Source organism: Perca flavescens, chromosome 17 (assembly GCF_004354835.1).
Source record: "Perca flavescens isolate YP-PL-M2 chromosome 17, PFLA_1.0, whole genome shotgun sequence".
NCBI lineage: Eukaryota > Metazoa > Chordata > Actinopteri > Perciformes > Percidae > Perca > Perca flavescens.
Window position 1 is genome coordinate 1,163,582 of NC_041347.1, and position 25,701 is coordinate 1,189,282.

A 25,701-nucleotide genomic window follows, 5' to 3' on the forward strand; every position below is an offset into this window, starting at 1 on the left:
CATATTTCAAGATCTGAAAAGTCTACCCCAGTTCATGCGAATGCAAACGTAAAATTTCAAAAGGAATACTTTGAATTGATGGTGGTGGTAAATATTAATGAAAAAGGACCAGTTTAACACCGATTTTGATAATGAACAACTAAACACGTTACACACTGGGCCTTTAAGAATAGCACTTTCACATAGAAGCATTGCTATAGTATTATTATGTAATTCACCTGCTACACCTCTCCTCAACAACATGTAGCCAACAGGTCAAAGGGGTAAGAAAGTCTGCTCAAGCTTGGTCGTAAATGTTTTTGCCCTTGCTCTGCTAAAGCTTCCTGGTGGCACCTGCAAAGCCAAAGTCATGTCTCGGATTGAGTCTGACTTGTTCTCAGATGTGACAGATGCACTGTACATTGTGTATTCTTCTCTACTGACATGTGACCTAATAATATACAATACAGTACCACCTGGTCATCTGGCGAGCACCCAAAGGGGCAACCCAGGAGCCTTGTTGCGGACCTGCATGGGCCCCTCCAAATCCTCTTTTCCTCCCACATTTCTGTGGGGTGTGATATTTACAGGAGAGCAGACGTGGGTTTGCTGCCACTCTTGCCCCTGGCACAGGACCTCTGCTCCCTCACATCTTAAAGCTGTCTTTTAAGAGGGGCCACGGGAGAGGCCGGATGCTGCGATTGTAGGGATAAAAAAGAAACATCTGCGTAAGAAAAGTCCTCCGTTGTTCGCCCTTTTTTTAAATTTATTATTATAATAATACAATAAGAGGGGGAAAAAAACCCATGACATAATTTCTTGTTATCTAAGAAGCTGAGGCTGCATTTACATTTGCTTTTCATGCAGCGTCCATGTGCTCTTAGGGGCGATGCACTGGAGTATAACTAAGCTAGCATGGAGGATATCCAACCATTTAAATCAAGCCTCTGGGAATTTTACATAACACATCATTGGCGAGCATTGGTTTTTACATAAAGACAAAGAAGGCCACAAAGAGCCACCGGACGGGCGTCTTAGCCTGAGACGAGCCGCTGCGTGTGTTTCTGCAGACTCCTCTAAAGCTTCACGGTCCTGTGGTCACTGTTGTGCTCCAAGAACGCCTCTGCTCATACCCAGACAGAACACAGACAGAAAGCTGCTTATTTCTTCTTTTTTTTTTTTTTTTTTATACATCCAGGGGGAAAAAATGATTTTCTGAACACAACCTCAAAACTGAACCCTGTCCTCTGATGGGGTGAGGTCTCAGCTTGATCTTCAGAGGCGCGCTCTCAAGCCTCTGGCCCCATGGAAATACTGTAAGACAGCCATCGATTGTCCCTGTGCCGCAGGAAGCTGTCATATATTATAGAGGTTTCACAAGATGGCTCATGATCTAGACGATGTTGCCTTCATTTAGGAAGAGTTGTGTTTGTACTAAGGGAGGAGGAAGGGCTCTTGATACAGAGATATGAGGACCTTCCTGATAAATTCTTCTCACAAGTCACAAAGTAATGCCACTAAGATGCAGCAAACTAATATATTTCATGATGGGGCTCTGCAATTGAGCTGTATCTCACTGGGCAGCCAAGGATGCCACTTTGTCATTACAAGGCCACATGAGCGGGCCACAAGGCAGCGTGGGACAGGGACAGAATCAAAGCCGCCTCTGGACAGAAGCTGACTGATTACTTTCCCAGCTGATCTCACAGCTCTGACAACCAGTGTCCTTAGGGAGAGTTGAGTTTGCCTAATACTCAAGATTTGACATCGAAAGTTGCTTATGTCACTGGTCACTTTGCCCCATGTTGACAGGTGTGTGTGCACATGTGCGTCACCTCTACAAATGTTTTCAAATGTTTTAAAAAAAAAGTGGCCATTAAAGGCACGTAAACAAGTTATGTATGTACAATAAAAAACTTTTTAATCTTCTTCACAGTCTTCATTCAACCACAGCGATCAGTTAAAATGATATTGCTTCCATTCTCCTTTTCAGCCTGTATGATCCTAATTTAATCAGTTCTTTCACAAATGAGGCCACATGAATAGGCACAATATTAAATCAGATAATAACATAGATTGATGAACAGTCCATGACAACATTAGCGGCCTTTCCAAAATGCAGACATGGAAAAAAAAAAAAAAAAGAAAAGAAAATCAATGAGCTCAAAGACCTGTCATTTGCATGGGCCTCTTCCCCTAATGGGAATACTTTTACAGGCGGGGAATTACAAGTTGAAATATTCTTTTTGATTATTGGACATCCATAGCCAAATATGATTTACATTAATGAGCATAAGTATATTAAAGGCATTTTATCCCCCAGCATCCGAAACAATTGAATAATGGCTCTGGCAACCAGGCAGAGGCCGGAGAAAATAGAGAGGAGGTAATGTCACTTTAATTACTAATGGCTACCTCAATTGTTCAGACTTTGATTTTTCATCTTTAGGGAACAATCTCATGAGGCAAATATTCATCATCTTCATATCCCCTTTTAAACCGATAATTTTGTCAAGCCCAGACAGCGTAGTTCTTTAAAGAAAAAGCGGTTATTTACCATTCTGCCCTCTAAGATCAGCGGTTTATTTGGAGATTGCTTTCAAAAAGATTCTTTTCCTGTGAAGAAAGAAGAAAGGTCTTTTCAGGCCCAATTGCCGATGTCTAATACACTTAGGCTTGAGAAGTTGACCTTGTTAGCGGGGACAGACATTGTAAAATTCCCCTTTAGAACCATAATTGTTCCACATATTGCTCTTCACTGTTGTGTCATTGAATGGATGTTTCATTCTGTTTTAGTACTAGTTGTGCTCGTGTCTTGATTAAATTGTGCACTGCCGTTTTTTTGACCTGAGCTTTATTATGAAGTTACAGTACAATCCTAACATAGCTGTGTGTAAATCACGGGTGACCTTAAAGTGCTCTGCTTGCTTTATTAAACTGCTCTAGTCAACAGCAGTTCACCAGAGCCAGATGCATAGCAGAGTACTCCCTGACGTCGTTGCATTCAAGGTCCCGATGACCCCTTAAGTCAATGACAATGTGTTGTTAAGTTAAAATGAGGTAACGTCAAGAAACTGCGTCAAAGATTGTCCAAAATAAGCATACCGTACTGTAGATATTCTATGTCTAGCCTAGGGGCAATCTTAAAAATGTAGAAAGAATTTCTGGAAAATAAATGGGCTCAAGGTAAAAGAGGTACTCGGGTGATTTAGGATCGCTTTTCCATAAACTTAGAAGGACTCACAAGACACAGATTTAAAACAGAACGGACAAAATCGAAGCAGCGCGGGCCAAAATATTCTGGCTTTTTGTCTCTGGTGTTGGTCAAGCTCCAGACACACAAGATCCTACGCTTCCCGTAATGCAACTCAAAAGCATCTTTCATCAGATCCTCTCTGCCTCCTAAATGCCTGCTTCTTCCAAACTCCACGCCTCCAGTTTGCAACGCACGCGTTGTAAATGTTTAAGTCCCACACCCAAGCAGAGACAACCCTGATGACATCATCTTTAGCCGTTGTCTGCTTTTGAGCCTGCAGTTCAAACGTCTGTAGCACCTGTGTCCAGCTGCAAGCAAAAAGCCCTCGCCATGGCTTCATTTCATTCATTTGCACTATGAATTTACGGACTGTTCTGCCACGCAAAGGACATTTTGCCCAGCCTCCTTAAGAGGTCAACAGCAGCACAGGCCCCACAGGTGTAATCCCATTTACTTTGATCCTGTTTTTTATGTCCTCGTTAAAAGCTGCTGAAGTAGCAACATGGTATTAGTAAATACGCAGCTGGAATATATATGAGCATTAATCATTCTCCGTAGTGGACAGGTCCACTGCTACCTCACTGGAAATTGAGGACTGTGCAGAAATGATGCATTGAATTGAATTTCGATTGTTATCCATTAATTACGACTGGAGTTATAAGTATCCAGCATGTATTACATCGATATGTGCCCCACCACATTTCTGTCTTATTGCTTTATCAGAAGACATTTATTCAAACCACCCTCTCTGAAAATAGAAACGAGGTGCTATTACTGTATGTCCAACATTTTTAACAAAGTTATCAAACTCTTCCATCTGGATTACGCCGAAGAAGCCAATGATGTGGTCTAAAGCAAAAAAAAAAAAAAAGCCCAGGCATTATAAAGAAGCTCTTTTAAAGTCTGAGTCATATTATGTATACGCGTTTTTTTTTGTTGAATGTCATTGCTGTGATGGTTTTATTGCTTTAGACCCCTCTGCCGGGCAGGTTAGAGGAGCGACTGCACGACTGATGTGCATGGCAGGAAATTGGCAGATGGAAGCATCCATTTCACCGCTAATTAGGGGGTCCAGAAGCCCGCCGACTGACAGGGTTCAACTGGGCAATGTAGTGCCTGCCAGCTCCCATCCCGTGCGCTTTATAAAACGCTCTTTAATTCCCCGGCACAATATCATTAACTTTGTAAGTGGATGAACACAATGGACAAGCAATTTAATTAACTTCTACCATTGAATGTTGGAGGGGAGACTAAACGAAATTAATGCACAATATTTCCCAGGGAGGCAGCCAACCTTGGGAGTGGGTCTGGATTGTTGGCAGGTCAGGCGCTGCCGTGGCTTTGGCCAATTATGCCTTGTTTAGACCCATCCATAATATTTTCCTCAAAAGAAAATAAAATCAGTGGTTTTGAGATCAATCACAGGCGCATGTCGCTCTGCATTCTGGGAGATTTTAGAATAATGAAGTGGAAGCCCGGAAACACAGTCTACAGAGCTGAAATACAGGTATTGTATCACCGATTCATACAGCGGTGTAGGTTTACTTGAAATAGACAATCAATAAATGGATAGATGGAGATTGGGTTGGGGGGAAATACTGTATATAGCAAATACAGTGGTTTCTGATTGTAGATCTTGGGATGGCAATGTCAGCGGTTCCATCCCTTTGGTCCAGATTAAAATATTTGAACAACTGTTGGGTGGATTGCCATGAAACTTTGTGCAGACTCTCATGGTCCCCAGAGGTTGAATACTAATGACTTTGATATTCCCCTAACTGTTTCTATAATCCCACCATGAGTGTTAAATTTTTCGTTTTTTTTTGTGAAATGCCTCAGCAAGTATTTAAAGGATTATATTCTGTACAGACATTCAATATATTTGGTGATGTTCACTTATTTAGTGAAATATCTCTACATTTACAAGACGGATTGGCACCATGTTTGGTACAGAAATTCATGGTCCCCAGAAGATGAATCCTAACGATTTTTGTTGTCCCCCGGGCTTTCCTCTAGCGCCACCATCAGCTTGACATTTGTGCTTTAGGTTAAAATGCCTCCATTCATTAACAGGTCAACATTTTAATTTGTCAAATACTTTTATACTTTTTTATCTATCTTACTTTATTATCTATTTGGTTTTCTGTACAATACCTATTACAGCCTTGTAGAGCTGCTAGCGTTGCCGTAGACTCTTACTTAGTCTTGTTGATTTAGTCAGCATATGTTATAGATGCAAACACCATTACTGTCTAAGTATGAAGAGCCACATCCGACCATATTTTGATGCTACAGGTCAGTATTATCCACTGTAGCCATAATACCCGTCAAACTGAGGCTCAGGTGGTCTGGATCTGCTTTTTCTGTTTTAATAGTAAGGGATCAATACTAGTCCTGCTTTCCCATGTAAACCAATTTTCTTGCAAGGTTTGCTCATAAAGGTCCCTAGTGGGGTCAGTGGAAGAGCATTAAGGGAGAGTAAGCTTAACTTAAATCTTAATTACTATGAAATAAACAAGTACATTTAAGTTGACATGTTTCCTTTTAGTATTTGAACTGTCTTATATCCTCCCTCTGTCCCTTACCTATGCCCCCACCCAACCACCCACCCCAGAGACAAGGGCTCCTTCAGGACGTGACGGATGGCTCCAACACTCGGGCCGCTTTCAAATCACAGGAAGTGACAGAGGAAGTTTTAATGAGAGTTTTGTCTGTGTATCCAGTCAGGCCTTCCAGGCAGCCGATGAATAATACACACTGTGGCTCAATACTCTGAATACTCAATCAATGGCACTGGGAGAGGGCCTTGGCAAACACATTTGGCAGCCCTTGGTGGGCGGTGGGCTCAAGAGGGGTAGAAAATACTAAGGCTTCTCCTTCTGTATCTCCGAGCGGAAAAAATCAAGCCATCTCTATTGATGCTGCTCACTTTTGTGCTGTGGTGTTTTCCTTGCCGTGGATGACAAACAGGTTGTTTGTGCAGTATCGGAGATTTGTGCAGAGAGGCTCCTGTGAAGGTGCTCTTTTAGCCCCAGATCCTGCATATCAATGGGTCCCTTGCTGGGACATAGAGGGCTAATCTTGAAACACGTATGTGGATTCTTACATTCAGTAGCTGTCAGAGCACATAGCAAGCTGTTCTATTGTGCACTTTGTTTTGGAGGATGTTTAGAATGTAGCCATGTATGAATGCTGGTCCTTAGTGACTAATGAGGATGTTATGTAGCCATTAGTCAGAGCTTATGTCGCTGCCTCCTTCCCTTAGCTGTTTTGACAGAACATGTGTTTGTGATATATCGCAACACCATTTCTTCATGACAGCATATCTGATTGACCTTTTCGATAGGACTGCGCGTGCGTGCCTGTGTGTACATTTGTGAGTTGTTTTTCGCGGTGATGTGTCTATGTGCAGGTTTATGTCGGAAGTGTGGCATCACTCGGGGTTTGACAGATGAGGGGACTCCAGGGATGTCTGAGCAATGAGATATAAACTGGAAAACAGCCCATTTTGTCTCTGCTGTCTGGAGGGTGAAATGCCACAGAAAACCCTGAGGTGGCCCGTAGCCAGAACACTGAGATAACCCTGACAATGACGCGAGTACTTTATCACTTTAAAGGAAGTGCTGTTAATAGGTCATTTTTATATTATTACAACTGGTCTTATTTTCATGGTTCTGTCTGTACTACGAAGACCGAAGTTCATTTCTGAGATCTCAGAATATGTGTCAACATTGCGTAAAGGGAATACAGGCAGACAATCAAACAGGTTGTAAATACAGCTTTGCCAGACCTGCCTCCACAGCGCTGCAGAGGAGAGTCTGGCTAGTCCACACAGCATTCCGGGATGGGAGAAAAACGTGTTCTGGTTTATTGGCATTTCTTTAAACCAATCACAATCGTCTCGGGCGGCACTAAGCGCCGGACAGATCCCCGGTGCCTCTGAACTTGTTTTTGTGGAACATGTGTACGTTCAAAAGTCGTTTTTAGTCGTGCAACAGAAAACTCAGATTGGACAGATAGTCTAGCTAGCTGTCTGGATTTACCCTGCAGAGATCTAAGGAGCAGTTAACCATAGTCCTCATCAATTCACCGGAGTTTAAAATTCCAACACAAAGAAAGCGCATATCCGGCCGAAAAGAGTGTGATCCGGCCGAATTCCCGGCAGCAACAGAGCAATCTCGGAAGTGGAACATCGTGGATGTAGACTATATCAGCTCAAACATATACACAGTCTTGCTGTACAATGAGAGATTATAACCAACATTTCAGATGCTCTCACATTCATTTCTTTTCTCCAAATAAAGTGGTTTAGATAATGTGGGTTAGCTGGGGACTTGTTCACAACCTGTCTGATCATTTTACTGCTTCCTGTACTTGAACACTTGAGTACTTTTACTGCTCCTACTTATTGTCTCCATGCAGACATGTTCCCAGTCCAATCGTATTATTATGGCTAGGGATGAACTCTACAACTACAAAAACAAGACCCGAGTTTTAACAAACCATAATCATGCCTAAATGTTGACAAAGCTGTACCAGTTCCAAATGAGACCAAATGAATTCCAACTAGAGCTGCAAAGATTAATCAATTAGTTGTTGACTATGAAATTAATCACCGGCTATTTTGATAATCGGTTTGAGTAATTGTTTATGAAAAAAGTACAAATTCTCTGACTCCAGCTTCTTAAATGTAAATATTTTTTTTCACTCCTCTGTGACATTACACTTAATATATTGTTGGGTTGTGGACAAACCATAACATTTTCAATCGACATTTTCTCAACCAAACAACTAGTCGATTAAATCGAGAAAATAACCGGCAGATTCATCAAAAATTAAAATATTATTAGCAAAAAAAACTCACTACTATGGCCTCTAATTTCTTATGCTGTAAGTTTTGGTCTAAAAAAAAAGAAAAACTGCAACACAGGACCACAATGAGAATTAGGGCCAGGTATCATTCAAACATTTTCGATAACAATACCGGGATTTCGATAACGGTTCCTGAACGACACTTTTTTTCCGATGCCAATTCTATAACATAAATTTTAACAAAAAGGATTTACAATATTACAACATTACGGCACAAATCTTTTCATGAATTTTTTCAGCTCCTACTCCGTGAACCCCATCTCTGTGCGTTACATGGAGTTATTCCTGCGTGTCTCTACAATGTGTAATGTTAGACAGCCAATCACAAACATTATTAGATCTTGGTAGAAGCATGCTGCATGCTTATTGGCTCCCTGCCGCTGATGAGATTTACTCCTAAGGTATTGAAATTGGGTATTGAATGACGAGGCATTTTACGATACTCGGTAGTACAGAGGCAATTCGGACGGTGCCTAAAAAGTATTTTATTCGGTACCCAGCCCTACTGAGAATGACCGATCACTTGCAGGTGTGAACTTGTGTTCGTACAATGAACAATAGTTTCTATTGTAATATATGATATCCTAATGAAAACAATCGTGTCTGGCCACACACACCAACATCTTTTGAGTAAGCATCGTTAAAGTTCTTTATGAGTGTATCATCTATTTTCCTATTAAAACCCCTTATTGGATGCACATGCTCATGGCTTTGTGGAAAGCCATGAGCCTGCACTTTGCTAGTGTCTGGGGGACAGCAGAACATTACCCTCGGAAGTTGTACAGCGACACTGTGATGACACCGGAGTGTGTATGTGTCAGCTCTCCCGGGACTGGCCACTCTCCCTTAGCACAGATTGGAGGTGAGACCTTGAAGAGAAATTATTACTTTTATGTTTGCTTTATGGCTCATTTTTCACATTAAACGCAGAAAATCTATTCAGAGGTCACAGAATTCCTGCTTCTCGTCGTCAGCCGGAACTAATTTTTGCAGCCCTCGGTATCGATAAAGCATTCAGCGGAGCAAAGTATGCAGGCTATGTACTGCAGCTCTCAAGTCTCTATTTTCCATCAGCCAGTCTATTGGGACTTGTTCAGCCTGTATCTGCTGGGGTTTTGGAAATGTCAACTACGCACTTGTATGAACAGACACACACACACACACACACACCAAGCTCAGTGTGTTAGTGTGGCCCTATCTGTGTGCGCCGTTGCTAATACAACTCGTGATAAGAGATAGCATTGCCAGAGCGAGTCATAAAACCCCAGCTTTTATGGCGCGGTTATTGTCTTTCTGTCTACAATTATGGTGATTACTCATTTCCACCACCACCCCCCCCCCCCCACACACACACACACACACAACACACACACACACACACACACACACACACACACACACACACACACACACACACACACACACACACACACACACACACACACACACACACACACACACCCATACACACACACAGAGCCCTCATGGTGCACTTAATAGACTGCATTTTACTAATGGAAAATTAAGTAGCAGTCGTGGCAGAGGGGTTTATAAATATGTAAAATATACTTTTAATTATTTCAAGTGAATCTGGCAGCTAATCAATAAAGAGGGACGTGACAAACATACGCTTGACACAGGCCATTGTAAAGCTACTGGTAAAAGATAAGCATGGCCTGTCAGCGCAGTCCAGCCCTAATGAATATTTTGAGCCTGTCATGCAAGGAGACAAATGGATTAATTGCGCCCTGCTAATATAATAGCTTCTTCATGAAGAGTGCAGGAGGGAGGGAGGCAGAGGAGAGGAGAAGGAGCCCAGCAGCTGCTAGCTTCCGAACCCCGATGTCAAATAAATATTTATTAGGGTTGAGGGTTAAGTAGACCTTTGCGATTACACGCATAGCCACTTAAGCATAGTTGTTTATCATTTATTTGAGAATTGATTCATGCCGATTTGTTTGATGTCATATTAAGTTTTTTATTTTATTTTTTTGGCATTGAGGGCCTGTAGAGAGAGACAGTGGCTGTTTGGAGTCACAGTGAAGGGTTTCATCATTTATTTCTGAAGGTCTTTCATTTTTTTTTAATCATTTTTTCTTTTCTTTTTGCAGACAATAGTTGTTGAAGACTCCCTGCAGTCATTAATCAGGGTTTTGGCGGGGGTCAAGTACAAAAGTTCTTTAAATCAGTGCGTGTACTCCTTGGGGCTGCAGCGGATGATTATTTTTATAATTGATAATTGACTAATTGATGAATCATTTTGTTATGAGAAAAGTCAGTCAATAGTGTCCATCACAATTTCCCAGAGCCCAAAGGTGAAACATTTTGATTTTTGGTTGTCAAAGATATTCAATTTACAATACTATGCTAACAGAGAACAGCCGAAAATCCTCATCCTCATATTAGAGCAGCTGTGAATCTAAAAAAAAAATTCTTTATAAACCATTTATCCATTACCATTAATCCGTTATTAGGATTTTTGTCTATTCATTTTCTGTCGATCAACTAATCAATTATTCGACTAATCGTTTCAGCAGTAGTACTTTGACTGTCCAGAGAAATTGCAGTTCTTCCATTTCATTTCCAATAATGCCAAATATATCATGTTATCGCCATCATTTCCCGTGTGTCATATTTCAAAATAGTCATTTTCACTTGACCTGCCCACCGAAATATTTACACAAACAGCAGCAGTTAGCGTAGTGGCACCATTTTGACAAATGGCACGGTTTTTCCTCCCTCGGCCGGTTCTCTCCGATCCATCTCTGTCTCCTAGTCTGTCGTTGGCACTTTAAGGTGAAAGAGAACATAAAGACAAGTGAGCACATATGTGCGTGGGGGGGGGGGGGGCGGGCTTCCTGGAAGCCGTCCTCTCTCGCGATGGGAGGCTGTAACCTTGAGTCCTGCCGCGAACCCCACCTCCCTCTTCCCTCTTTTTCCTCTGTCCTCCGTCAGAGCAGGTGAAGGAATGAGGGGGGGGCTCAGGTCACCAGCCGCTGTTCTCATCAATTAAATGTGCAACAGTGTTTTCCGTCGGCTGAACTTATATGTCAAGGAGATGGGCAGGACCTCATGTTTGTGCTTTTGACAAATCAGCAAATGTTTAATCTCAAGATGTGCCCGGTGCTCATAAATAATGCAGAGGGCTGGGCTGGGCCGGGCCCAAACTCTTCCCCCAGCGTGCCGGAGAGGCGTCTACACCCGGCTTCAATAGGAAAACACAGGAAAACCCTCCAGATTAAATCCTTCTTCACGCCTCGAGCCTTTTTTTTTTTTTCTTCTACAGATGTCTCCTTATGATCACACCCCTCTAAGCCCACTTCGTCACTCCTTTCTTTTACCGTACCTGAGTCTTACCTCCCGTTGTCCCCTACCTTGCATCTTCACTGTATTCTGTCTATCTTTGTCTTTTGCCATTTTCCCTCTCTTATGGTTTAATTAGGTCGCTCTGGTCTTTGTAGTAAAAGTCACTCACCACCCTCTGCCTCTCTCTTCGAGGGCAGAAAGGAGACTCCGAATTATCCCGAGCCAAAAGTCTGCTATCTCAAAGACACAGGGGATTGAGCTTGAGCTTTGCCTCCATTTGCCCTAAATGTAAAGAGGGCAACAGAAAGCAGTGTAGCGGACTGTGAACCGCATCAAATCCCCCCCCCCCCCTCCTCTGCACAACTCTCACTTCTTCCCACAGACTTGGATTGGCTCGTCCACCGACTGGGAAAGTTCTCCTGATTGTTCACAGGGAAAATTAAGATTTTAAGCCTATTGAAGTCGATCTTTGCTCATTCAAAAGTCCATCTGAATGTGTCCTTTTGAAAGCTCAAATTGTTGACTCGCCACCTTAGAAAACTCTTTGCCAGAGAATGGGGTGTGCAGAGACAGCACCGAGTGTACTGTACTGAGAGCACGTTGCACCTGTTGTTGTGTAGTTGATGGTGTGTAGTGTTTGGGGCTCCCCATTGAGCGGAGCTGTGGGAAGTGTGCTGTGGAGTGTGTTGGAAGAGTGAGGCTCTGTACTTTTAAGCCCAGTTAATTAGTCAAGCATTCTCACATTGGGTCAATCCTTTGCACACTCGACACTGTGAAAGGGAGAAGGGTTCTTGGAAACCACAGAACTAATGGGATGAATTGTAGCTCTTGAACAGTTTGGATAATTTGGCAAAAAATGGTGTGAAATATGTGGTTTTATTCCACCAGTGATGTGGAGAATCCTCATCTGTGAAGTGATAAATCTTGACCGAAACCAGATCCAGTAAAGAAATAAATATCTTGAAAAAGTATGGAATCACTCAAATGTTTCCAGTCTCACGAAATACTTTTTTCTCTTGCAGGCTCTCGGAAGTTTCTACTTTATCCACGACTCTTTGAAAAACGTCCACCAGTTTGATTTCAAAGGTGAGTAGCGCCCTCCTCCTCCTCCCCTCCAGCCCACTTCCACATACTGTACATCACCACCACCACCACCGTGTCGAAGTGAAATCCTCACACCGTGGCCCCTCATCCCACCCCTGCGTATCGCACCCAACCATTTGCAGGCTATTCCCGCTTCCATCAAAAAAGCAGCGAGCTAAGATTGGCTTTGAGGATAATGTAAAGGGAGGGAGTGGGGACAGAATGGTAATGCTTATTAATATTAGGATTTAATTCATAAGATTTCGGGCCTACAGTAATGGTGTGTGGCGGGTTATTGGACAGTTACGGCGGTCTCATCAGGCTGCGGTGTCAGAGGGCCCCGGGGTCCGGCGGCCGCGCTAATTAAAGAAGGGATATAGATGTGGAGGCGCCTCGCTTCCTATTAGACCCAAGTCAGCATAAGCACCAGTTACCCCAGTGAAGGACAGGGTGATGGCAGGGGAGGGGTCAAGAGTGGAGAGGACCACTCCCCATGTACACACACACACTCACACACACACACACTTTGAAGGTTTGATTTCAAGTCCGAATTACATAAACTACTGTACATTCTGTGTGGCTTTGTGCCTTTTGTCATAGGCCTTTTTCCCAGCAGACACCTTGACTTGTGATAGCAGGAAAAGCACCGGCTGATACCACTGGTAATTAGCTCCGTTCTATTCAAGTGTCCCAGTAAGCTGTGACGGTGAACCAGCATGCACAATACCAGGTAGCTGAAGCCGAAGCAGCTAAGTGGAATTCAGCCATCGTTCGTGTTATTGTGTACACCTGTGCTTTTCCTGCTGTGACACGTCTTTTCACAAGCTGGCCTTTGCACACGACTAAACTGACGAACAACAATTGATCAGATTTAGTTGATGTTGCGATCCTGTTGTTGATGTTGTCATGTTCTGGTTTTGTATCACAACAATGTATGGACCTTTTTTCACAGCAGACATTTGGACTTGTCATAGTAGGAAAAGCACAGCTGAAATTGATAACCTTAACGATGGCTCAATTCCATCAAGTGTCCCAGTAAGCTATTTCAGTGAGTCAGCATGCACAATACCAGGGCCTCCCCTAAGTGGAATGCAGCCATCATTAATGCTTTTGAATACCCCTGTGATTTTCCTTCTATGACATGTCAACATGTCTGCCGTGAAAAAAGTCTATTTGTACACCCTCGAACTGACACCAGTTCTCCCTTTACACTTGTTTAGTCAAATCACTCTTTGCAGCAATGCTTGTACATGAGATACGTTGTACTTTGTGGCCACATTATTTATATATGTTGTCCAAAATCACAAATGACCAACATGCGTTACAAGACTAACCTAGACCACACAAAACCCTCCTGATTGGGCTAAGGAAGTACCTGCACATTATGAACCCTTTAACCTCAGGAATACCAACAGAGGACAGATCCACCTTCCAGGGCCGCCAGTCGTGCTATAGGTGTTGTCTATACTGTACAATATCGATATTATATCAACATCATGTTATGAAACTAGATATCGTATAGATTTTGGATATCGTAATATGAAATAAGTGTTGTGTTTCCTGGTTTTAAAGGCTGCATTACAGTGATGATTTTCTGAACTTACCAGACTGTTGTAACTGTTCTATTATTTGCCTTTACCCACTTAGTCATTATATCCACATTACTGATGATTATTTATCTAAAATCTCATCGTGTGAATATTTTGTGAAAGATACAATTGTCAACCCTACAATATCAACATTGATGTATTTGGTCAGGGATAACTGATTTTCTCCATATGGCCCAGCCCAACTGTACAAAGTCAAAAGGAAGAGTAGGTGGTATGCCCAGTTATTTCATATTTATGTTATGGTAAATACAGAGGGATCTGGATGTTCAGAGTCATTGTTCACAAACTTCAGCAGTCCTCCTGTGAGACCAAAATCGTTTTCATTTTTTTTTAATTTGACCAGTGTTGTGACCTCTCCAGCTGAATGCAGCTCTTCTTCATTCTGACCAGCAGGTGGTGCAGTTGTCTGAGGAAGCCAAAGTTGCTCTGGCTTTGAGTGAGCTCTAATTGTATCAGGAGATTCAGACTCACACATGTGGGGCTCTCCAAACCTGCCTAATGAACTTGCCATGTTTGTAACAAGTCTTTCTGCCTTTTCCTTGCTCTGTTTCTCCACCTCCTCTCCCCCTCTCCCCTCTCTTTCTACCTCCGTCCGTTTTCCTCTCCATCTCCACCTTAGCCAAGAAATTCAAGAAGGTTGTAGGGAAGGAAACCTACTCAGAGACACTAGAAGGCACGCCCTCGCTGGAGAAGGAGAAGTTTCCACAGGACTACTTTCCTGAGGTGGGTAATGTAATAAGCACACTTGACTGACCGATGGGGGGGAGGGGGAGATGTGTCATGACACATGAACACACAGCTCTTTCGCATTGTATGCAGTATGCCGGTTTCATCATCAAATGAATTTTGATTTATTTTTCCTCAAACAAGATTGCAAAATAAATCCTTTGATATATCTGAACCCCTGAGTCTTGTTCCGTTCTACAATGCCAAACTTCAGATAATAATTTATACAAAAAAGAGATTTCTTTTCTCTTCTTTTTTAATGGCTTTTTTGTTTCCCTGCTTCAAGAAAATCCAGCGGACACCTGGCTGATTTGAAGACAAATCGGTCAAAAACATTCAAATGGTGAAAACGGAGAAAGTCCTCGTTTGTGTCTGCCGCGTCCCGCCTTGCGATTCTCTGCTCACTCCGCTGTGTTGGGTTTCCTGGTTTCCGGCGTGGTGCGTTATCAGAGGGGAGCTGAGCATGGCTGTGCTGATATAGTAATAAAGAGCACGACCGCCCGTGTGTCATCCCCGCACTCCCCACTCATCTGTCAACCATGCTCCGACGACCGCCTCCGCAAATATATGCAAAACAGATGGATACGGCCCCCTTCACACACTTCCCCCCAATTTCCGTCTCTTTCACACACTGCAGGACTCCCCACCCCGAGCCACCCTAGACATACTCACAAACATATGCATTCAGACACACACACACACACACACACCCAAACATCTTCATGTCTCAGGTTTGCCACTTTCCCTTTCCAGAGATGATCTAAAACCAATTACACTGATTGAGGCGCAGCGCCATTTAAAATGATTACAACAAAAGTATTGTTCTGCGTTTAACAGGACAAGCAAAGCAAACCACAAAACAAACCTGGCATGGCACAGCGCGAGAGGGATGAGGGGAGTGATGTAGAGAGAAAGGAGGTGCGGGTGGGAGGGGGGCAGATGAGAAAAGTTTTGCCCGGTGATTAATGCCTCTTTCCCGGCTGGGATATGAATCTGGGATGATGCTCCAGAGAGCAGCACTCCAGATAATGTTAGCCCATTTAAAAAGAGCAGATTTGTGTAGTCTATCAGGGTCGCAGATTTTTTTTTTTTTTTTTTTTCTTCTCTCCCGCCACCCTCCCTCCCTCCTCTGGCCCCTCCGTAGTGAGAAATTGGTTGTTATCATAGATCACAGATACTGCTCAAACCTCTTATGAAAGATGAATTAATTTCACTAATGCTTTAATGCAAAGCTCTCAGGAGGGAGGCAGACTGGTGATAACCCCTGCCTCGTCCCCGCTTCCTCCGCTAGTGATTTATGCCCTCTTTTAGTAGATGAAACCGCCTAGATTTGCCATCCATCTGCAGCTTTGAGGAATCCTATTACACGGGGATCTTGGACCGAACAGAACGCCACACAGGGTCCCAAACCAGTTGCCTGAGTCCCAGCGCTCAGTTCCGGGTCATGCAGCCTTAGATGTGTGGGGTAATTATGGTAACAAACATGGGAAGCTACCCCAACTGAAATGATTTTGAAGTTAACAACAAAGACCAAAGACAGGAATCTTGTTTACATGCTCGTAACTTATTCTCAATGGGAGAAAAATTAGAAGAAAAAAAAGATGCGCGTTTGAAATTCATCCGGTTCGTCAGACAGAATCCTCTGAGGAAGGTTAGAGAGTGACAGCAGACAGCTCAGGCGGCCGCTGGGAGACTGATGTGTGTGTTTCTCTGCTTGTGTCTTCCCTTTACAGTCCCCCATTAATAAAGTGTCACCGAGCGAGCTGCTGATGACATCATGGCGGGAGGGCTTGGTGTTCGTTTGTGTTTGTATAACAGAGAAACCAATTGTCATTTCACTGCACTTGAGTGGTGGCGTGCTGGTTTGGACACATGAAGCGCGCCCATATTTGGAAATCCTCACACAGTACTGTACTGTATGGATTAATTGACCACAGTTTCCCAGAACCCAAGGTCTTCAAATTTGTAATTTAGTCCATCTACCAGCCAATGTTTGGCATTTTTACTTGAAAAGCAAACAAATACTTGATTATTAAAAAAAGTTGCAGATTCCGTTTCTGTCTGTTGACTCATTTTGATTCATTTCCTAATTGTTTCGGCTGCAGTGCAGAGGGTGAAAACTAATGTCCAACCAGTGTGGAAAGAGAGAAGAAATTAAAAGTCTTTTTTTCTTTCTGAATTAAATGACTTAACGCTTGGGGAAAAAAAAATATCCATTGTCATTGAACCTAGATCACACTTTCTAATTCAGCTTTCTAAAAGTGGCTCAAACTCAAATGTCATCAAATAAAATATTGGGTAAAATCACTTACATTCACACTTCCTTTTACTGCCCTTTTCGGGCTCCTACGGTAGTTTGATTCTGATTTAAGTGACAACCCCTCCGTATGCAAAACATCCGTTCTTTCCGTAATCCCACTCTGAGTTATAGCTGTAAGTGGAGGAGAGAGAAGCCGGGACATTAATTGAAATGCTGAATAAGAAGGAAGTGGACAAAATCGCGGGCGCATTTCTTTTGAAAGGTCGCCGTGATGGATTTGGACGGCTTGTCGTTTCCCGTTGTTCCGTCAATCTCTCCACCTCCCCAGTGGGCATTAATATATTTATCTTATTTGGCGCAGTCATACATGCCTCCAAAAGCCCATTGCATCATAAGGATTTGTCATTGCCTTATATAAATAAAGTATACGACCCAGACCTTAATGTGCCCTTGCTATTGATTGTTTTACACAGCCGTTGGAAGAAAGAAAAAAAAAAAAAAAAAGAGAAGGGAAGGCAATAGCGGACAGGCTGTAGATCAACATCGATATGAGTTTGTATTTGTTGTTTGGCACCATGAGCGTGTCCATAAAAGCATTGACTTTTCATACCCTTTTAGTGCCCTCTGTAGTAAGCTCTGATACAGGGCTGTGATTACTTTCAAGTTCTGCCCCCCGATGAAAGTTAACTTCCCTCATGTTTTTCTCCTTTGATTTAAAACGCCGTACGTGATCCACAGACGCGATGCGTACCGTTAAGGAGATGAAGTCATTTAAACTGGCATTGCTTGTAAAATGCTCTCTGCATTTATCACCAGACAAGACACCTGTGACACAGATGCTGTTCTCCGTGACAGGCGTGATCCACGAGACTGCAAAGAGCTCATAAATGAGGGGATAATGTTGGAATCAAAGCTAGATGAAGGCTTTGCACACTCATTTTTTTTATTTATTATTTCTTTTTTCTTTTTTTTGTATACAGAAGGATCAGGAAAACTATATTGATTTACCACTGAACTCAACTGCAAAAATCCAATCTGGGCTGTTTAAATCCATCGTTTTTCTTTCATCGCCTTGAATTTACCATATGAATTCTTAAAGCACTTGGCATTCCTACATCGTGTTTACTGCAAAATTTGAGTGGTGACAATGACAAGAGACAGCTCTCTGCACATGTGCTGCATCTTTATACACACACACACACACACACACACACACACGTGCTCCTCAGCCATATAAACCCCCTCTCTTATTTGATGCCCCCCCCCCCCCCCAGATGATGGAATAAAGATAAATGTGACTGTCTACCGGCGCTCAAATCAATCAGCGTTTGTGTGTATTACTTATTACTCACAGTGCATTTCTGTCACAGGGCTTTTGTGTAACCCCCCTCCCTGCCCTGCACTCTTCTATCATACCCCCCCCAAACATCACCCCGCCATAATATTATTTATGGGGGTCGGGCTTTGAGCAGAAATATAAGAAAGGTCAAAGAATCAGGATGGACCGGGAAACGGTGGCAGGAGGTTATTTTTTTCCGAAAAGGGCTCGTGTGCGTGTGTGTGTGTGTGTGTGTGTGTGTGTGTGTGTGTGTGTGTGTGTGTCACGTCTGACATTTAATAGGAGCATAATTTTCCATTGGTCACAATTGGGGAGTTTTATGTAGTGGTTTCCCGTTTCCAGTGAATCTGATGGTCCTACTTTCCTCCATCACCCCATCTTGTCTGTCTGTCTCTCCGTCTGTCTTATTCTCATCCCATGTGTGTGTGTGTGTGTGTGTGTGTGTGTGTGTGTGTGTGTGTGTGTGTGTGTGTGTGTTTGTGTGTGTGTTGCGGTCAGCCCTTATATGAATTGCCCGACACCTCCTCGATATGACCCGCTGTGTAGCCGCCGTTCATCACTGTCACGGGCGGAGACGCCATCGCTGACCTGTGGACAGTCAGCCAATGTCACCCCGAGCCTTGTGACCTTTTACCGTCGCCCTCTGACTCCCACCCCTGGTCCCCTCTCACTGACTCCCACCCCTCGTCCCCTCTCACTGACTCTTTATAGCCCCCCCAAACCTGATATACGATATGATTACATGTCACCTCTCCGTTTCATCCAAATATGTCGTCTGTTCGAAATTATTGTGACATAGCAAAGCAAAGAATACATTGGCTAAATGCATCTGTTTTTAAGAAGATGTTTTCTTGTGCATGTGGAGTGGGGAGGGAGGGGGGGATGATGATGATGATGATGTTTCAGCAGGAGATTAAATGGGGCTGGACAGCATCTGTGTCATCATCTCTGCTCCAATATCAGCTGCAGCAACCAAATCATGATGTCATCATGTCAACCAATAGAGAGAGAGAGAGAGAGAGAGAGAGAGAGAGAGAGAGAGAGAGAGAGAGACTCTTCTTCTACACTTTGATTGATTGTGTTAGAAAATCATCTTAACTGGACTCCCATTACAAAATAAAAGCACTTAAATTGGGTGAAATAGACAGCAGAGTTTATTTTTCTTTTCTTACTTTCTGAAATGCAGATACTTGTTCCACTTGACTGGGATGATTGTGTGTGTGTGTGTGTGTGTGTGTGTGTGTGTGTGTGTGTGTGTGTGCGCATGTGTGTGTGTTGTGCCATGTTTATAAGCAAGCGATGAAGCAGGGGGTCAATCAGTCATACGTGGAGGAAATGGGGCAATCTGGGGCCGGGTGTCAAGGAAGTGATGGATTTTAATGCTGCGATTGTAGTTAATGGCTCTTTAAATTAAATCGAGATTAAACGTCTCTGGCTGTAGTCAGAGCTTGTATGGGCACTGAGCATCAACCTTCTCTACCCCCCCCCCACACACACACCCCCACCACCCAAACACTTTCTCTTCATCTTGCCCCTCCTCATCCTCCCCTCTCTCAGACTTTCTTTACTCAACTTTGCATCAACAGACGCATACAGCACATCACACGTATGGATTTTCTATGCAATATAGTGAATGTGTAATTGAATGAACATGTACATAAACACATGAATGCAATTGCTCAATACTCATTGCTTGTGTTTATCTTTCCAATATATACTGATTCAGTTTGTTTAAAAAAAAAAATATATATATATATGTTTAAGTGTAAGGTCAATGTGTTCTGCCGCACCGTGGAACTCACATCTAATTCCATTTGCTCCTTTCAAAGTCCCAATATTGGGACAGCGAGTTATAATTGGGCCCATACATCCTGCCCGAGACAGTATGGATTAATTCAAGTATGCTAATGTAATTCAATTTGATACAGTTAATCTTGTACTAATGTAGATTGAAGGATGTGAGGTGCAATCAAATACCTCTTAGCCTTTTAATTTGCATCTGAGTTTTTTTAAATAAAATTAGTCAATTTGTAATTATGTGACCTGGCCCATAATTAGTTTATTCATCACTGCAGTTAACTCCCCATTAGGAGTATCAGAGAGAGATCGGCAGAAAAAGGAGAGGGGCTGAGGGAAAGCGACTTATTTATCTATTCAGAAGGAGAACACTCGCAACATCAATTTGTCTCTCATTTAATAACCAGCTCCATGGCAAATCATGTGCTGTTTGAGAAAGGTCTTTGGACTTGTGATTGGATAATTAACTCAAGGCTGGTGGGATCTGATCAGCTGCATACTGGAGGTCTATATTGAGTTGAATGCTTTGTATGTTTTCTATAGCTCTCACCTGCAGGCTGTACTGTGAGCTCTGTGTAGAAGCCTTTCATTTAAACACCTCTCTGCGTTCTTTATCAGACATCTTGCAAAGGAACTGACGAGACATTTAAAGCTAACTTTCAAAGTGTTTGAAGAAAGCGATTACATTTTTGTCTGCTGGATTTAAACAAATAAACGTCCTGTCTATCACTGGTGGAAAATATCTAAGTATATTTTGTGCTTTACATTTTGACATTCTTAACTTGACTATTTCGATTTTATGCTGCTTTATACTCATTGTTGCTATACAGTTCAGAGAGAAACGCTTTTATGACACTATATTTATATAGTTGTTAACTACTTTTCAGGTTATGATTTTACAAACAAAACCTATGACGAGCTTATGAAATATGACTTACTATTACCTAACTTACCAGTAAACTAATGTGTATGTAGTAGTATCTAAAATTGACGGCACATTAACACATTATAACATTAATATCCAATTAATCATTTAAAGGTCCAATGTGTGCAAATTTCTCCCATCTAGGGTTGAGATCATATATCAGTCCCTCCAGAAAAACGCGATTATGCGATCGCATAATTCAATGCATAATCAGCCAAAGTCTGCATATTTATGCGGGGGCCGCATTTTTTCAAATACGCCGCACTTTCGCTGCATAAATTGCAGATTTCTGCGGAAAATATGCGGGGCTAGCATGATTTCATAATCCCCGCATTTTCGTTGCAAAAAAGTCACATATATCTTAGCAGAAAGTTGAAAAATGTTGCATTTACTTCACACAAGAGCAGCCATTTCCCCCTGTTGCCATGGGAACGTTACGAAGTGACGTAATTACGAGACGTGACAATCATCAAAAAGCAGGGTGTTGGGGGAATCACTTTTTTTTCTCTTTTTCATCAAACCGCATTTTTTTCTGCAATTTTTGCAAGTTTCCGCAATTTCATCACATAAAATTGCATAAATATCCTGCATATTCCATCACATTTTTTAAGAAAACGTGCTGCATAATCAAGGATTTTTGCCCGCAACAATCACAAAAAAAATCTGATTTTTCTGGAAGGACTGATTAGTAGCATTTTCAATGCAGGACTCTTACTTGTAAGGGAGTTTTTTTTTTAGCCTATGGTATTTCTATTTTTACTAAAGTAAAGGATCTGAATACTTCTGCAATGATGATTATTCATTAGCGATTCATGTGGTGATCTATTTCGTTATTCTAAACATAAGATAGATACAGTATATCATTTACTTTTAACATATTACATAAAAGAAAGCAGCAAATCAGAACCTGGAAAAATAACTTCAACACTTAGTCAATTATGAAAATAGTTGCCCAGCAATAAAGTCGATTGACAAACATGAAGTGGTGGAAATACTACTTTAGTTACTCAAAAGGTTACTCTTGTAAGCACAATGGACTTTAAGTATTAAAAGTAAAGGTACTTACTATGCAGCATGGCCCTTTTTTGAGTGCTATTATATAAATTATATTTTGGCTTAATATATCTGTCCGATACTTTAAATGTAGTGGAGAAAAAGGTGCAATAAAACCCTCTAGAATGTAGTGAAGTATAAGTGTAAAGTAGCATCAAATGTTGTTAATTAAGTAAAGTACAGGTGCCTCAAACTTGCACTCAAGTACAGTACTTGATTACATCTAATTATTTATATATCCACCAATGCTAATGTTATATTTGTTAATAGATTATTAGTCAGCTCTATATTAATTTGTATCTGTATCTATCCATCAACAACCTTCTTATGGGTTAAATGGCAAAAAGGCATTTGTGTGTGTTTTTTGACTGTCCTGCTATGAATGCTTTCTGTTTTTTTGTAATGAGCACACTGCACCAAATTCTTAGCAACTTTGTTGCATGGCAATGAAGTATTGGATCTTGAATCTTAAATCTTCCAATAGTTTAATTCAGTGAAAGCCCTCATCCTTCAGTGCAAGAGTACATTTTTAGAATGAAAACGTAACCTAATAGTTCATAAATCGTGTTGGAAAATGTGAAATTGTGCTCCCAGATGATGGACATTGTTACGTGACAGTGGAACATTCCACATTCTAGCTTCCGTTTGCCTCGCGTTGACTCAATCCTTACTAATGTCAAATTCTGCCAACGTTGTGCTGAACTGATTCTCTCCGTCTCTGCAGTGCAAGTGGTCCAGAAAGGGATTCATCAGAACTCGATGGGCCCTGGCTGACTGGTGAGTCCCACTTGATTTCTGTTCAACCCTGAATCATCACCACTGTATCATCGTGATTAGAGATGTATCTAACCATGTCAGTCATGTCCGGCTTCTTCTTTTCTTTTTTTTCTTTTTTTTTACCCACAAGCCCCAGTGGGCTGTGCGAAGGTGTGGTGGTGGTCATAGACAGAGCACACACAGAGAGAGAGAGAGAGAGAGAGAGAGAGAGAGAGAGAGAGAGAGAGAGAGAGAGAGAGAGAGAGAGAGAGAGAGAGAGAGAGAGAGAGAGAGAGAGATATCCATAGCTGAACCCTCTCCGGACAGTGTGCCACCGAAGAGAGCGGGGATTTGATTAGACCTAACCGTGTTAGTCAAGCAGTTGCATATGACAGATGACTAAAAACATGACATGCAATTGAACCTGTACGGCATGAATGCAAACGCTGGCTTCCAGTGTGCAGAGCAGGGGATTGAGAGGGGGGGTTGTAATCTAATAGGAGGATGACATGAAAACTAAAGAGCTGAAACGGTAAGCATTAACTAGGGGCATGACGTTTGACAAGAGCCGCAGAGAAAGAGTTCTGGTGAAGAATAGGGAGATCAGATCCGAGATGGGATGGATGGACAGAGCCAAAGCCAAAGCCACGCATGCATTCACTTGTTCAGGGTGTCACTGCCGAATAAACCCCTTTCCTTGAGATAAGACCAATTCCTCTGGGTCACCCTGCCGAACACGACGCTAACAGAGCTGCCCGGATTGATAGGCTCAGCCGGGAGGTGTTCATCACTATCTTGCTCTTCCTCAACAGGACAAACTGAAAGAAAGCAGATTAGTGTTTGTATGTACTGTAGTGATATCTGCGCTAATGTGTAGTGTTAGAGGGCCTGGGTGAGATAGCACTTAGAAGAAGGTTTTATGTGTATGACTATTTACATTGTAGATTCTCACTGAAGGCATCAAAACTATGAATGAACACATATGGAATTATGTACTTAACAAAAAAGTGTGAAATAACTGAAAACATATCTTATCTTTTTTTGATAACTCTGCAAACCCTTGGTGTTCTCTCAATGAGCTTCATGAGGTAGTCACCTGAAATAGTTTTCACTTCACAGGTGTGCTTTGTCAGGGTTAATTAATGGAATTATTTCCCTTATTAATAAAAAAGCAAAGGGTGGCTACTTTGAAGAATCTAAAATATAAGACATGTTTTCAGTTATTTCACACTTTTTTGTTAAGTACATAATTCCATATGTGTTCATTCATAGTTTTGATGCCTTCAGTGAGAATCTACAATGTAAATAGTCATGAAAATAAAAAGGAAACGCATTGAATGAAAAGGTATGTCCAAACTTTTGGCCTGTACTGTATATATATATATATTGTCATCAGGACAAAGATCATGTGTACCCAGTCGGCAATGACAAACATACATCCTTGTTACTTAACTGTCTTTCATTTAATCACAAATCTCTCTCTCTCTCTCTCTCTCTCTCTCTCTCTCTCTCTCTCTCTCTCTCTCTCTCTCTCTCTCTCTCTCTCTCTCTCTCTCTCTCTGGGGGTTAGAGTTTGATTCCAAAACATTATTAAAAATACACCGTGAGCTTTTTATCGATGCTTATGTTGCTTCTGATTACTATGTTAGAAGTCTTAATGCAGTTGATTAATTTATTAAAAAAAATACAAGCCAGCAATTCTTTTGTTATTGTGCATTACATGGGAAACTTCACATGTTTGTTGAGTGTGCATTTCTGATGTTGTGGTTGAAGAAGGTGTTCTCTTCCTCCCCCCCCCCAAGTGCATTTGATCTGGTCAACATCCACCTTTTCCATGATGCCTCCAACTTGGTAGCCTGGGAGAAAAGCCCCTCCGTCTACTCTGGGACCAGGCAGAAGGCATTGGGCTACGTCTTAGACAGGTACTGTACACCCCCCCACTCTGTTTCTCTCTTAACTTCTTCATCCATTCCTCATTCTTGAACATAGTTTTCTTCTTATTGAGATGACATCATAAGTCATTGCTTCATTCCCTGTGTCTGGTTTATTTTTTTTTACTGAATTTCTTTTTCATTTTATTAAGAACTTTAGTGCAAAAAGAACGTAAGGATCAGAACATAAAGCATCCAAATGACATACAGTACGTATTGCCGTGTCGCTGATCGGCTGCTGGTTTTTCCACATTGCAACAGTTTTTGTTATTTTATGATTTAGCCGTACATTGAGAATCACATAGTATCTGGAGTTCTCACAATCATTTCTGGATTGAAACCCTTACATAGTCTTTGTGTCTGTTTAAAAACATTCATTTTGTTTTCTTCTTTTTTGTGTGTGTTTAATGTTGTTTAAGAATGGGAAGTTGAAGTTGAGGGTGTAATCCTACATTTATATTCATTTTTTTTATCCAACTACCGGCAGGAAAACCGATGAAAGTATTTGTCGATTGTCCGTTCGGGACATGGGTCTGTCCAACATTTTGGTCCAATATAAATATAAGATAATACTATATAAAATCCCACATTGCCATGATATTAAAAGTGAGGATTGTGGTGACCATAACCTTGTAAACCATCAGTTTGAAATTTTCTTTTAAAAATAAAAACATTGGGTAAACAAAGAAGTATCTCGAAATGGGTTTGATTTACATGAGATTTATTATGGATAATATTGCTCCCCAAAAGATAAATCCTAATCGTACCGCCTTGATCTTTACTGAGCACCTTCATGCTTCCAAGAGGA

The 25,701-nt window shown here is 41.8% G+C and overlaps 1 protein-coding gene across 2 annotated transcripts in view; it reads left to right on the top strand.

Moving 5' to 3' along the window:
• Positions 1-25,701, top strand: part of inpp5a (inositol polyphosphate-5-phosphatase A) — a 169,223-nt gene that overhangs the window by 89,885 nt on the left and 53,637 nt on the right. For both annotated transcript variants that reach the window (XM_028603944.1, XM_028603943.1), the window contains exons 5-8: positions 12,436-12,499; positions 14,726-14,829; positions 22,931-22,983; positions 24,765-24,884. In XM_028603944.1, coding sequence (XP_028459745.1) covers positions 12,436-12,499; positions 14,726-14,829; positions 22,931-22,983; positions 24,765-24,884 — 341 coding nt within the window. The remainder of the gene's footprint in view (positions 1-12,435; positions 12,500-14,725; positions 14,830-22,930; positions 22,984-24,764; positions 24,885-25,701) is intronic.